The 15,576-nt window shown below is 38.3% G+C and overlaps 1 protein-coding gene across 2 annotated transcripts in view; it reads left to right on the plus strand.

The window, feature by feature from the left end:
• The window catches only part of LOC122060150 (probable LRR receptor-like serine/threonine-protein kinase At1g53440), a 37,395-nt gene that overhangs the window by 21,189 nt on the left and 630 nt on the right, over positions 1-15,576 (plus strand). For both annotated transcript variants that reach the window (XM_042623335.1, XM_042623336.1), the window contains 12 exons: positions 4,370-4,438; positions 4,752-4,820; positions 5,012-5,077; positions 5,173-5,211; positions 5,300-5,349; positions 5,483-5,853; positions 6,075-6,273; positions 6,352-6,486; positions 13,278-13,381; positions 13,691-13,901; positions 14,036-14,273; positions 15,370-15,520. In XM_042623335.1, coding sequence (XP_042479269.1) covers positions 4,370-4,438; positions 4,752-4,820; positions 5,012-5,077; positions 5,173-5,211; positions 5,300-5,349; positions 5,483-5,853; positions 6,075-6,273; positions 6,352-6,486; positions 13,278-13,381; positions 13,691-13,901; positions 14,036-14,273; positions 15,370-15,520 — 1,702 coding nt within the window. The remainder of the gene's footprint in view (positions 1-4,369; positions 4,439-4,751; positions 4,821-5,011; positions 5,078-5,172; positions 5,212-5,299; positions 5,350-5,482; positions 5,854-6,074; positions 6,274-6,351; positions 6,487-13,277; positions 13,382-13,690; positions 13,902-14,035; positions 14,274-15,369; positions 15,521-15,576) is intronic.

Here is a 15,576-nt window from a genome sequence, read left to right on the forward strand (position 1 = left end):
TACAACTACGGGTGGAACTTCTCTCTTCAATGGCATCTTTGTCTAGGTCATCTATCTTTGTCCAGGCTTCATCTAATGGTTCCAAGTTGCAAATTTGTCCCTTGCCTAGAGTGTGAAGTCTGTGAACTTGGGAAACATCAACGGTCATTGTTTCCCCCTCATAGTGTGTCTAGGTGTCCGTCTTTATTTTCCTTAATTCATTCTGATATTTGAGATCGCTGTCGTGTTAGTAATAGATTATGATCTTTTTATTTTGTTACCTTTGTGGATGATCACTCTCGATTGACTTGGGTTTATTTGTTGAAAGATTGTTTCTGGTTTATTGATGGTTTTGAAGCTTTTTAGCATGAAATAAAAACTCGGTTTGATAATTCTATTGAAACTTTCAGGTATGATAATGCCTTGAATATTCTCAGTGAGAAATTTCTAATTTTTGCTTGACTACTAGGATGATTCATCAAACTAGCTATTCTTTTACCCTGCAACAAAATGGTGTGGCCCAACGTAAAAATAGACACTGGTTGGAAGTTGCTAGGTCTCTTATGATTCATATGAATGTCCCATTCCTTTTCTATGCGATGTTTTTCTTATTGCCGGTTTTTTAATTCACTGATGCCCTCTTTTGTTCTAGATAACCAATCTCTCTTTTCCATTTATTTCTCTATCCTCCCTTGTTTACTATTCCGCTGCAGGAATTTGGTGGTCTTTGTTTTGTTAATATTTTACATCCTCATATTGATGAGTTATCTCCCAAGGAGATTAGATGTATTTTTCTTGGTTATTCTAGAACTTAGAAAGGGTATAAGTGCTTTGATCATGTTATCCATTGCCAATTTGTTAGTGCTGATGTTACTTGTTTTGAAAATACATCTTATTACCCACTTCCTATTCCATCTCCACCATCTCTGACCATCATGATTGTGTCCCACCTATTCCTATCTGTTACTCATTTATCTCCTCCGCTATAGGTGTATTAGTGGCCCAAGAATGCTATGCCATCAACTTTTGCTCCGATTCCTACAGCCCATCATGCAATCTGATCCAAGTCCTAAGTCTCCAACTGACCTACCTGTTGTACTTCAAAAAGGTACTCGGTCTTGGACACAAAATCTTATTATGTGTCTCTATCTTGTCTTCCATCACTGTTCCATGATTTGCTTGTTTATTGTCATTAATCTATTCCAAAGACTAATCATGAAGCTTTCTCTCACCCTGGCTGGAAAATGGCTATGGAAACTGAAATGGATGTCTTGTTGTCTTGAAAGACATGGATTCTAATGGATTTTCCTTTGGGTAAGGGTCTTGTGCGTTGTCGCTTGGTGTACACTATCAAATACAACGCTCAGTGTACACAATCAAACACAATCCTGATGGTTTCGTGAACGTCTTAAGGCCTGTTTGGTAGCTAAGGGGTATACTCAAACATATGATGTCCAGTACTTTGAAACTTTTTCCCTAGTTGTTCGTCTCAATTCTGTTCGTGTACTAGTTCTTTAGCTGTGAATTTAGAGTTGCCCTTGTATTAGATGGACATAAAAATGCTTTCCTCTATGGTGATCTCTAGGTGGAGGTTTATATGGAGTGAACTCCCAGGTATATTGCTCAAGGGGAGAGTTCTGACAAAGTTTGCAAGCTACGAAAGGCCATCTATGGATCTATGGATTAAAACAGTCGCCTCGAACCTGGTTCGAAAAATTCACCTCTATTGTTACTCGCTATAGGTTTTCACAGTGCTTCTTTGACCACTTTGTTTGTACAATGTTAGGGCTCTAAGGTGGTTGTATTAGTTGTGTATGTAGATGACATTATTATATTTGGAGATAATACACTTGGGATTGTAGAAGTGAACTCTTACCTTAATCAACATTTTCAAATGAAAGACTTGGGTGCCCTAAGATTTTTTCTTGGCATTGAAGTCCTACGAAGTAAGAAAATAATTGATTTATCATAGAGAAAATATGTGTTTGAACTCTTATGTGATTGGTATGCTTTCCTCCAAATAAGTTGATCGTTCGATGTATCCACATCAGAAGTTTGGGACTAGTGTTGGTAAAGCCCTTGAAGACAAGCACTGGTGTAAAAGGCTAGTAGGGAAGCTTATTTATCTGACTATCACTCGATTGGATATATCATTTGTTGTTGGTGCTATCAGTCAGCTCATGCAGTCAACAAAGAAGGCTTATTAGGATTCTGTTTTTCGTATATTGAGATATTTGAATGAAGCTTTAGGGAAGGGGCTCATTTATCGTCCTCATCAAAGTGTTGGTTTGGTAGGATTCTCTAATGCTGACTGGGCTGGCGTTTGTAATGACAGAAGATCAACCACATGATATTGTACATTTGTCGGTGGCAAGCTAGTTACTTGGTGGAGCAAGAAGCAAATAACAATCGCTAGATCCAGTGTTGAGGCTGAATATCGATTTATGAATCATACTACCTCTATGTTGATGTGATTGAAATATTTACTTCAAAAATTGGGATTTCTGATGACTTGTCCCATGAAGATGTTTTGTGATAACCAGGAAACCATCTACATTGCAAGCAATCCCTTGTCTCATGAGAGAACCAAGCACATCGAAATTGATTGTCATTTTGCAAGAAGTGTTGTCATGAAGAAGCTGATTGTTACTCCATTTTTGTCCTTTGATAATCACCTTGGTGATGTTTTTACCAAGCATCTGTTTGGTCCTGCTTTCCAGAAGAACTATACCAAGCTAGGCATGAGAGATATGTATGCTCCAGGCTGAGGGGGAGTGTTAAAGAATGGACCCCCACTACCGTGGGGGTACAATATTGAAGGCTTATACGATAGGGGAGTGTCCCTATCGTGTGGATTTATTCTCTTTACTTTTCTGTTATTTAGAGCAATTTACATCCCCATCCTCTGTACTTTGCTCTTATTACATCCCCCTTCCCTGTGTTCTTAGAAATGGCATAATCCTCCCCTGTCAGATGACATTGTTATTGTGGTGTTAGTTTTGAATTGTAAAAGACGATTTTAGCTTTGTAATTCAACCACAAATCAAATACTTAATTTACCCCTAGAGTTTCATAAAACCATTTTCCCCCAAATTGAAAAGAAAAGATTTAGGGTAGTGAAAACCTGAGTATTGTGAAAGAGGTAGTCACTATTCCGGCAAAGGTGAGGTAGTGATCAGGCGATGATGAAGGCGACGGTGAAGAAGATGCTAACTGGTTTTGACGCTCGAAGTTAACCAGTTAGCATCGATTATCACTCAAACTTTGCTGGAGTTTTGTGTCGGTAGCCTAAGTTCACCGTTTGCCTTCCGCCGGAGAATATAGAGATGCGGAGAAGATAGAGGGGTCGGGGTGGGTTGAAGTGGGAAGCCTCCAAGTATATTATGGTTTTGTGGTTGGAAGGGTGAAATCGTATTTTAACAATATTGAAGGGTAAACTGGGTATTATCGAAATATTAGTCTAACTTAACGTATAAACTTAACGGTGTGAGTATTTTAGTAAAAATCAACATACTACAGGGGAGGGGGATGTAAATTTCTCTTTATTTTAGTTCTATTTCCTTGTTAGACTAGATTCTCTTAGTCTTAGTTTCCAACTAGTTTCCTGTTGTGAATATGCTTGGGATATGAAGAAAAGGCAGGCAGTGGGGAGAGAAAATTACTCTCATGATTCTGCTCTGCAATTCTCACTGGGCAGTTTCTCCCACCTCTTCTTCTCTCTCCTTTCTTTTGTGATTTCTGGGTTCTGGTTCTGATATTGTAACAGCATCTTATCTTTTGCATATTCTGAAGGTAGCTATTTATTTTCTATTTGGTTGATTTACTTTGCCTTTCCTATATGTTATCATCATGTGGTTGAGAAACTTGATCTCATAGTTGTCAATCTAACTTGAAGGTTTTGACACTAAACTAATGCTTGATTAATCCGATGACTATAGGATTCCATTAGCTGCAGATTTGGGTACAAAGGCAGTTTGACTACCAGCAGTAATTCCATTAATTAATTATTTTCAAATCTAGAATCTTCATGGATATATTGAGTAAATGTCTTCGTGGCCTTGAATTACTAAAGTTAATTCTATATTGATTGGAATGTTCTACAAGTATGACCTTAGATAGAGCTGATTGGAGGGCAAAGGTCCATGTAGCCGACCCCATTTAGCTGAGATTTTTCCTAACTTGCTGGTGTTGGCTTCTTTCCTTTTATTTTCATTTCTTCATCTTCTTTTTTTTTGGGGGTTATGCACGGATCCATGTGGCCCACCCCATTAAGTTGGGATAAGGCTGAGTTTGTTGTTGTTGTTGTTGTACAAGCCCATCATTAATTACAGTATGAAGACAATCTTTCCTAGTTATGTTCTCATGGGATTTTTTTTTTCCTCCTTTGTAGAGACCTGAGCTTTAACAGGTTGACTGGTCAAATTCCAGATTTTGGGAGTTCGGCGTATCTGCAATTCCTGTATGTAAAAAAATATCTGCAATTCTTGTATGTAATATATATATCTTTATTTTCCTTTTAAATGTCATTATTTTACTTTATTCACATGTGATTACTAGTTGTTCATTTATAAAACCGAATAAAGAAGCTTTATCCCATTATTTGTGGTTGCCTATGATTAGCACTTTATTGCACTTTCTCACGGGCATAGTCACAGGTCTCTGTGCACAGGACAGGGCCGTCTATTTCAACTTTTCTTGTAAATGATTCCTCTTATAATATCATGATGACTTCTTCAATCTCACAGTAGGCATTATATTGTTTATGGGCATAGGTTTCTCTCTAACAATTTTCTGACTGGAGAAGTATCAGATTGGTTATTTTCAAAAGGCAACATAAAAATGTGAGTATTTCTACTCATCAAAAGCTGAGTCATGGTTCATAGGATTTTTTTCACCTACATGTGACTTATCTTTGCGATAAATTCCATACTTGAGATATTTATGGCGACCACTCTATGTGTCTTGGCTTATCATATTTTCATCAAGAAATGCAGTATATGACATGATAGTATGATACTGGTTTGTCTTGCAGTGATTTATCCTACAACAATTTTACTGGATACGCCTCACAACCCAGCTGTGCACAACAAAATGCTGTGTATATTCAGTTCCCTGTATTAACTCTTTTGGATTTAAATGGTAGATGATTTTCTTATTTCCTTTATGAAAATTTGTTTGCTGATTTCTTAACAGGAACACAATTGCAAGTTATTCATCTTCAGAAGACAACTCGTAAGTTTGTTGTTCCATGGAATATTTATTTTTCTCGATTAATGATGCATATGAAGAAAATGAATTCATATGCAGAAACTTTTTGCAGAATTGGTTGGTGCTTGAAGAAGGACCTCCCTTGCTCTGGGAAACCTCAATGTAAGTGTAGAATCTCCTTACTTTTTGAGATAAGAAAACATTAGAAACTTTATTAAAGATTTACGAGCGGTCACAGGAAGTGATCATATATGAACACATTACCTTGATTCCAAATTTCCAATTACACATGCAGACCATTCGTTGTTTATCAATTGCGGAGGCCTGTTGATGAAATTTGATGGGGAGGAGTATGCAGATGATTCAGCACCTATGGTGGATGGTGCATCATACTTCTATCCTGCTGACAGATGGGCTTCTAGCACTACAGGAACCTTTTTGGATAGAAACAATCCTCAGTACTCGACCACAAACACATCAGTGTTGAAGATGACTGATCCATCCATATATATGACAGCTCGCAGTGCACCAGTCTCACTAAGATATTATGGTCTCTGCTTACAAAGCGGTAGTTATACAGTGCGGCTCCACTTTGCTGAAATAACATTTACAGAAGATCAGACGTACAGCAGCCTTGGTAGGCGCATATTTGATGTGTTAATTCAAGTGAGTGAATGCCAGATTGTTATCATCGGTATTCTTTTAATCATACCATTTCATTGTTCCCAACTAATTTTCCTTAGGAAACTAGTCTCTGGTTCTCTTTTTTTCTTTTTTTTTTAATGAATCATCTGGTTAAATCTCCACCTACTTTCTGAAGAACATTGATTTTTTTTTCCCCCCCGCTTGAAACACAATTTTCTTGACATTGTTTAGGTTTCTTGCAGGGAGAAATGTGTTTGAAGAATTTTAATATTGCAGAGGAAGCTAAAGGGGTTGGTAGGATCATCATTAAGGAATTTAACAATGTTATCGTCAGTGGAAATACTTTGGAGATCCACCTCTACTGGTCAGGAAAAGGGACTAATGCAATTCCCAGTAGAGGAGTATATGGTCCCCTAATATCGGCTATTTCAGTAACGCCAAGTAAGTTGTCTGCCCACTTTTCCATTTTCTCATTATTCTTACTCCTCATCATGATACTGTAACTTGCTTGTTATGCAGACTTTGACACGAACACTGGGCTATCTGTTGGAGTTATTGTTGGTATTGTTGCTGCTTCATTCATTCTCATAGCATTAGTTTCAGTAATCCTTTGGGTGAAAGGTTGCTTTGGAGGGAAGGATCTCGATGATAAAGGTGAGACAAGTAGAACAAAAACCACTGTTTGTAGCATGATGCATCGTCTCAGCTTTCCTAGAAATCGTTGCATGCTGGTTTATATGATTATATCATTTTAAATAGAAATCCTGGTAATTATTTAAGGTTAGAAAAATAAATATGTTAGATGTTGGACAGGGAGGAGGTTGTGGAACTACGGAAAAGGTATAAAATAGAAAATATTGGGTTTTCAGTCTTAGTCAAACAAGGAAATAAAAGTAGTTTATTTTGGAGTAGTTTTAGGGTGAAAACAAGCGTTATTGATTGTGAGAACAAAGTATACAGGTTTTGGAGTAGTTTTAGGGTGAAAACAAGCGTTATTGATTGTGAGAACAAAGTATACAGGTTTATATGGAGTAAGATTTTCGAAATGGATGTAAACATGCAACTCAATGAAAGATATAACAGAATTGATTCAAGGGATAAGATCAGAGGCATTCACCTGTGGTCTTGGTCATGTTTGTAGACCACAACTAAATCCCCGGTTGACATATCTTTAACATTTTAACTTACTGAGTTTAAAGGCTGAGGCTGACATTAACTGATCATAACATAGTTAAATAAAGGTTACCTACCTGCTTATCTATGGCAAAACTTTTCAGTACTAATTAAATGACTTTTAATTGTAAATATGGAAAGTGCGTCCTAAATTTAAGGAAAAAAAGCCTTCCACAATGTCAGTCTGGGGATTCCTTCCCAAAATCCATGGCCTCTCCCTTTCTGATCAGTGGACCCACATTGACATTCACCATCTTCCCACACCAAATAGGCCCCCTGTATACTAAGCCGTGTCCCACACCTGTTGGTGTGATGTCCCACACTGGGGTCAAATGAAACATCTACCCCCAAATCTAACAAGAATTTGATATAAAAGTGCAAACACCCTAATAGAAATCTCCCCTATAGACCTAAACATGTACTTAAATTGCCTACAACTTTATCAATCATGTCCACACTCCACTGTCTCAAATTTTTGTCTCAAATTTTTTTGTACATATAACAAACTAAACCTTTTATAATCAAGGAAAATGTCATTTACCCTATACAGAAGGAAAATTCTCTTAACGGTCCTAACTCCTAACCATCATATATCTTTTTTGGGTTATCTATTAATTTCCAGCCCAACCTACTTTTGAATGTAAGGTTGAAGACTTAACCTTGCTAAAAGAGTTTTAACCTTGAATTCCAAAGATAAAAAAATGGTGATGTAGAATTGAGGTTGAACCGAGTTGACCCTTCGGGCAATCTCAACCGAGAAGAACTAGGTCCGATTGGATTTTCGGGATCAGTAGGATATTTTAGGATTTACTTTATTTAGGAAATATTGAGTTATTTTATTTGGAAAGATATGTAATTTTATTTTGGGTTGTTGTTAGTCAAGCAGGGAGTTACCAATATGAGTTTTATTTCATTTCCAATTTTATTAGTTAGACCTGAGGAAGTAATTAGTAGTTGCTATTTCAGTTTTAGATTTTAATTAGTAAGTTTTAATTTCAGTTTAGTATAAAGTGACTTGTAACCCAATTTCTTAGACAGATTTTTGAGAATGAATTGAATTGAATGTTTTAGTGCCAGGGTATGGTGCAAGACTAGGTCATGTGACCTCCTCCCCCCCTTGTCAAGGTTCAAGCACTCGGTTTTTTTTCCGGTGTTTCGGTAGTTTCAAAACCACTGAAATACCGAATTTCGTCGAAATGGTGTACATTTCCCTATATTTTTCGCTAGCCATTTTGGGGGGCTAATGGCTGAAGTGGCCGAAATCAACGAAACGAAATGACCAAGATGGTCAAAATTTTGACGAAATAGTGATTTGTTTTTGCCGAAATGAGCGAAATTTCGAAATGAAAAGACTAAAATGACCGAAATGTGACCGAGATGACCAAAATATGACAATTTTTGTACTTGTATATTTCGTATGCCATTTCGTCTCAGTAAAAAGAATACAGAAATATCTGAGATTTCAGCGAGTTTCGAACCTTACCCCTTGTGCGATATCTTCTCTTCTCCCCTGCAGCTCTGAGTTCTCTCAGGGATTTCTTCCCTTTCTCTACCGGCCTTCCATCAAGTGGTATCAGAGCCGAAGAATCCCCATTCCCTCTCTCCCATCTTCTTTCTTCCTTATACTCCTTCCATTACTTTTTTGTTGACTCATCCCAATAGTTGAAAAAAAAAACCCATGCTTGCGATTTCTATAGGCACCCCCCAATTTTCCTTTTCGATTCAACAGCAAACCCTCACCTTTGTCTCCCACATACAACCCCTTCCCTCTCAACTCCTTCACCCTTGGCAGTGATAGTGATTGAACCTCTCCTAGGGTTCCCCGTCAAGTCAAAGAAAAAAAAAAAAAGAGTGCGTGAGTAGAGAAGAAAGAGAAGAGAGAGCAAGAGATACAAACTGCAAATCCAAAAAAAAAGAGTTCGTATACTTGTTCCAGAACATCGCCGCAGTCCACTCCCTTTTGACAACGCCATCGCAAAGATTTTCTTCTCCTTCGCGTCAAACATCCATTATCGATGGTCGCAATCCACAACCTACACTCTCTCGTCAGTCCACGACTCTAGTCTCGCTATTCCTTCTTTGAAGCAACAGTAGCCAACTCAAAGAAGGAGACCCATCTCTCTTTCTCTTGGATCTGTCAGTACAAAGTAAAACCCACCCCACGATTCCTTTTGTCTCTCCCTTTAATTACTTTTTGTTTATTTTCCATACTACCCCCTCCCATTTTCTTTTATCCCCTTCTATCCTATTTTCTTTCCTAGTTTCAATTTTACCCCTGCCCCTTATACGTTACAATTTCTTTGGGTTTATAATTGAACATCAGATATTACAAATCTGCCATCCCCTTTCAAACCACCATATATTTACTGTTTTGCCATTCAGCCTTACCTTAAGTGTTCTCTTGCCATAGTGTGCCTAAAGTGCTTCCAAAAATCTGGTCATGGAATCTTTTGTGTTCAAATTTACAGTGCAACTGTCAAATGGAAAACTTTCTCATTTATTGGTTGATGAGAGACAATATGACAATTTCATCTCACGATCTGTGGTGGATATGTTGTCAAAGACCAATCAGATAATTTTTTAGTCAGAGAATGATGTATGCGTTGAATTCTTTTTCTCATTATTATGATAGTGTTTTTTGTGAAGTGTTTGACTTTCCTCAACGCATCATTAAATTGGGACGATGTTGGTTGGAACAACGAGATGACATCTTTGATTGTGACAACAATGTGTGCACCCTCCAGGCTTACCACATGCGTAAAAAATTTAATCTTCATGGATTGGTTGAGTCAAAGAAAGTTATACCCCCAGTACAACCACAAGACAAACCAAATGCATCAACACAAGTGGAAGACCGTCCTATTGTGGAACATGTGATGACAACGGAAAGTGAGAAAGTTTTGGATCAAGTAATGAATGACATCAATGTAGTGTCAGTTGTTCACCATCACGAGTTCGTTCTTCCCCATGATTTTTCGGACTTGAATGCACCTCCACAACTTCACGTCTTGGATTTTATTCGCAATACAGACAAGATCAATTCAACCCCACTCGTAAGTTTTTATTGTTATCATTGTTTAAAACTCATGGACGTGTTGATGACCCTTCGAGCAATCTCAACCGAGACGAACTGGGTTTGATTGGAGTTTTGGGATCAATAGGATATTTTAGAATTTACTTTATTTAAGAAGTATTAAGTTATTTTATTTGGGAAGATATGTAATCTTTTATTTTGGGTAGTTGTTATTCAAGTAGGGAGTTTCCAATTTGAGTTTAATTTCTTTTCTAATTTTATTAGTTAGACCTAAGAAAGTAATTAAAAGTTGCTATTTCAGTTTTAGATTTTAATTAGGTAAGTTTTAATTTCAGTTTATTATAAAGCGACTTGTAACCCAATTTCTTAGACAGATCTTTGTGAATGAATTGAATTGAATGTTTTGGTGCTAGGATATGGTGCAAGACTAGGCCGTGTGACCTCCTTCCCCCCCCCCCCTTCTCCCATGTGCAATATCTTCTCTTCTCCCCTGCAATTCTAAGTTCTCTTAGGAATTTCTTCCCTTTCTCTACCGACCCTCCATCAAATGGTGGATTATATGGTTGAGATGGGACCCCAAATTTGATGTGGCTAATATGTGGAGAGTACTACCTATTCAACAGTTGGTTTATAGGGCTCAGTGATCCCATATGGCTAAAAAACAATGTGGACAAGTTAACTTTGTTGGGGATACGATAGTTGTTGTGTTGTCACTGTTGTCAAAATAGTGAGAATCAACACACTCACACAAGTCAGTGACATGGCAGTGCAGTCAGCATCAACACAGTGTAATGACTGAGATGGTACAATATAGAGTACAATAGCAGTGCAAGTGTGTACAGATAAATCAGTACAGGGGCAGACATGTATGGCAATGGCAGTCCTGGCAGTGATGTGGTCAGAGCTGACAGAGGCAGTATAGTGATATGGCAGTCCTGGCAGTGGTACACAGAAATTTTGGCAGTACTGGAAAGGTTAAACAGTAATGTGACTAGGAAGTACTGGGCAGTACCGGATAGGTCAGACTGACTTAGCAGATGAGTCAACTTCAGGGCAAAGTTGGGCAGGCCAATTGGCATAATTGGCAGGATAGTTGTACTGGTGATGTGTAAATCATTGAGATCTTCCCAATGTAACTTGAATTGTATCAATCTGATTCCGGATGAGGAAGATACAATCAGTTCATTACAGTCAGTTTCTGAGGCCTAAATGTTCGACAAAATGTCCCAAAGAAGTGCATCTTACATTTGGAGGTGTTTTGATGTATGAGAATTAATGTGTGAGCCCCCACCTATTGATATGGCAATGATGAGGTGGTCAATGCATGATGGTGTGGCCAGTAGCATGCATATGAGGTGGCATAAGGTGCATGCATATTGATGCATGATGAAGATGTATTTATGATGCATGGATGTATGATGGCATGATGATGTATTGCGAAGATGCATGGTGATGTGTCAAAGTCAGATGAGGTGGTAGGTGCAGCGGCATGGTACCATGGGGCCATGGTGTTATGGCTGACGAACACAACATTGAGCACACATAGGTGCATGGCTGCACACAGCAGCATTACTGGTTAAATGGAATGGCAGCAATGGTGATTTGGTATATTACATAAACTGTTGACGTGGCATGACATGTGGCAGAAAGGTATTAAGGTGGCAGGGGCAGGGCCACTTTGGGTGCATCTCAGCATGCCAGTCCAGCAAAGCCAGCCAACAGGCCTGATTTTTTGAGGAAAAATCTAATGGAGGCTTGTAACAATGTGTCAAAGTGTATTGATTCTTCTTCAACCACCATCCTTGGGTTCTTAGAAGCTTCATTGAAGATTGAAGAATGTGTGGTGAGCTCTATAGAAGATTTAAGGAGGTTTTTGCAAGAAAAAATGTAAAAGAGAGGCAGGGGTTCCCAGTGTGCTCAATTGCTCATGTGCTTGAAGATATAAGTGTTTCCCACTAACGGGGCCAGTTGAGGATGTCAGTGGATATCCTAGGGGATTACACTTAAGTTTCCTCAGTTGGGATTAGTCAGTGAGAGATAATCCACATTTTGTAAATGTCCATTTTGTATGTGTGTCACAGTAGGCTAGATGACTATGCAAATGCCTATGTGAGCACCTGTTGTGTATTTTTTTTTTTTTGGGGGGGGGGGGGGGTGGTTGGGGGGTTACATTTATCATTGAGCTTGTTATTTGGGGCATTTATATATGCCCACAGTGTTTGTAATTGGGGGTGTTTCAGTTGGGACTGGACACCTATAGGGCTGTAGCTCCTTGACAGTCTTTGACTATCTAAATTGGGTGTTGTATCACCCTCACAGTTGCAACTGTGAAAACCTGGGTTGGACACCTTGCCTTTGTATTACAAGGGTTGGAGTAGGAGTTGCATCTCTGGACCGTTGCAATAATCAAAAGTGTGTAGAGTATTGCGTACAATATCAAACCCAGCTTGGGTATTACCCCATGGAGTAGGCACATTGCTAAACCACATACATCTTGTGTTGTGTGGTTGTATGCTTTTGTATCTGTGGATTTTGGAGTGCTGTCGATGTTTGCAGGGTGGGTGTGCATAGTTTGAAAGTTCTAGCTGCTTTGTGGTTGTGAGGTTAATGTGCACATGACTATATGTATTTGTGTGTTTGAGCTTGTGCCGGATGTGAAGACAGTGCCGGGAGTGGACACTGTCAATGTAGCGGAGATTATGCTAGGGCTAACAGATCTGTGATCATTATAGTGAGGTTACTATTGCATATGTTCGGGAGTACTATCATTGTTGTGAAGACCAAGTGAGCGACAGGAACGGTGTTGAGAGAAATCAAGGAGAATTTTTATAGACCTTGATTCACCCCCCCCTCTCATTGTCAGCATAGGAACTTCAAACTTGATGAATGACCACTAAGGAGACGGTCTCCTAATGATAGTACCAAAATCAAGGTCTTGGACACATGAAATAGGAAAAAGTAGGCTAGATTGAATTTTTGAGTATTTTTACTTCACATGTATATTCTGTAATTTTTTTTTTTTGGGGGGGGGGTGGGTTTCAATCATTGTTCCCCGGCATCACACATACCATATCTTGGTTAACAGATTCTCACCAACATATATGCTTAGTATTACAAAAAGCAGTATCTATGCATAATGTTTATATGTGCCGCATGACACATCTTTGACTGGATTGTTTATCATTACATCTCATTTGTGCAAGTACTATTACTAATTTTGCTGAATTTAAATCCCTAGAGCTACAAACAGGTCACTTCAGTTTGAGACAGATTGCAGCTGCAACTGGGAATTTTGATGCTGCAAATAAGATAGGTGAAGGTGGGTTTGGGCCTGTTTATAAGGTAAGTCTGGATTCATAGCTTCCTCTCATCCTTCTCATTTATCACCATCAATCTGTTTCTTATTTTGTGGGTTGAGCCTTTGAATTGATTTGGAAGCAGTGTGTGGTTTTATCTTTTCAATTTGCTTTAGTCTTCCTCTTCCATAGGAAAAGGGTAAAGGTAAAATGTAAAAGAAAAGTGTGGGCAAGGGGTGGGGAGGTAAATTTAAAGGGAGGGTCATAGAAAAGTAGATGAAAAACATTTGTCTCCACTTCCATATTGTTATGTTTCAGTGAAATATTGATTCAAATTTTACTTGTGTTATCTTAGGGTACACTATTAGATGGTACGGTTATTGCTGTCAAGCAGCTCTCCTCGAAGTCCAAGCAAGGGAACCGTGAATTTGTAAATGAAATAGGCATGATCTCTGCTTTGCAACACCCAAATCTCGTGAAGCTTTATGGATGTTGCATTGAAGGAAACCAGCTATTATTGATTTATGAATATATGGAAAATAATAGCTTAGCTCGTGCACTATTCGGTAAATCTTGAACTTTCATCTGTTGTATGATGTTTACCTTTGATAATAAGAGAATGATATTCACTGACACTGTTTATATATGGTTTACACTACAATTAATGTCCGAATAATAATAAGTTGTGGTACACATTTAGGTCGTGAAGATCAAAGAATGAACTTAGACTGGCCAACAAGGCATAAGATTTGCTTGGGGATAGCAAAAGGTTTAGCATATCTTCATGAAGAATCAAGGCTGAAAATCGTCCATAGAGACATAAAGGCAACTAATGTGCTGCTAGATAAGGATTTTAATGCTAAGATTTCGGACTTTGGTTTGGCTAAACTTGATGAAGAGGAGAACACCCATATCAGCACCCGAATAGCTGGAACTATGTGAGTGGTTTCTTTCTTTCTCACTTCTTTTTTGCTTTTATATAAGTGATTTCTTTTCTCCCACTAAAAGTTTCTGCAACCCACATCATTTATTTTTTTAAGTTTGTTCCTATATTAAACCGGTCCGATTAAGAGATTAAGTTCGGGTCAAGTTGCAGACCAGGGAAGGGGTTAGGCTCCCCAGCCCAGTTCACCCTGTTAAACCAGTCTTCCTAATTGCTTGGAAATTTTATAGATAATAAACATTTTTAAATGTAGCACAACTTGAAAATAGGCCCAAATTTATCTTCATCTCTTCATAGAATTGGGGCAATATGTAGATAGGCAGCATGGGCTGCTACAACCAGTAACCAAAGGTAGAACTTGAGAACACAATCAAACCAGTAAAAGAATAACTCTGCTGGTTTATTAGTGCTCTGATACCATGTGACAATCTCGGGCCAATAAACCAGCAGAGCTACAAAGTAAAAGAGAAAGACAAAGAAGAGAAGAGGAAGATGATAGAGGAAGTAAAAGAGTGCCCATGCGCACCTATTTCCTATATATAATAGCAAGTTACAACCAATAGGCAAGCTAGAAGCTTCATATCCTAGATACAGAAGTAAACTAGATTAGATAAGAAATAGGAAACAAAATTTATCTATTAGACTAACTAGATATAACCCACGAGGACAAGACATATTGCCACATGTGTACGTGACATGTACCCCTTACAACTTATATTGGTAGACTACTACAACAAAATGTAATCAGCAACTTGTTAAGGTTCTCATTTTCCATATTGATGGTTTGATTTGCTAATGTTGAAAAAAAGAGCAATCCAGTGCACAAGGCTCTCGCTACTTCAGGGTTTGGGAGAGGCAAATGTCGGCAGCCTTACCCCCTGCTTCGTAGGAGAGGCTATTGCCAAGTTTCAAACTTGTGACTGACATGTTGTAATATTGGAATAGTGCAACTTAACCGTTACGCCACAGGCTCGCTCACTGATTTGCTAATGTTGCAACGACATAATTTCTAGCATTGTAGCCGGCCATTAGTGTAACTTATGCTATGATGATACTAAATATGTTATTACCATGAAATTTTAATTTTGTAGAGGATATATGGCACCTGAATATGCAATGAGGGGTTACTTGACGGACAAAGCAGACGTTTACAGCTTTGGAGTGGTTGCGCTAGAGATTGCCAGTGGGATGAACAATACAAAATATAGGCCAAAAGAGGACTTCATTTACCTTCTTGATTGGGTAAGAGCGGGTTCTTTTATATATATATATATATATATATATATACATACATATAT

This window comes from Macadamia integrifolia, chromosome 13 (genome assembly GCF_013358625.1).
Source record: "Macadamia integrifolia cultivar HAES 741 chromosome 13, SCU_Mint_v3, whole genome shotgun sequence".
Lineage (NCBI taxonomy): Eukaryota > Viridiplantae > Streptophyta > Magnoliopsida > Proteales > Proteaceae > Macadamia > Macadamia integrifolia.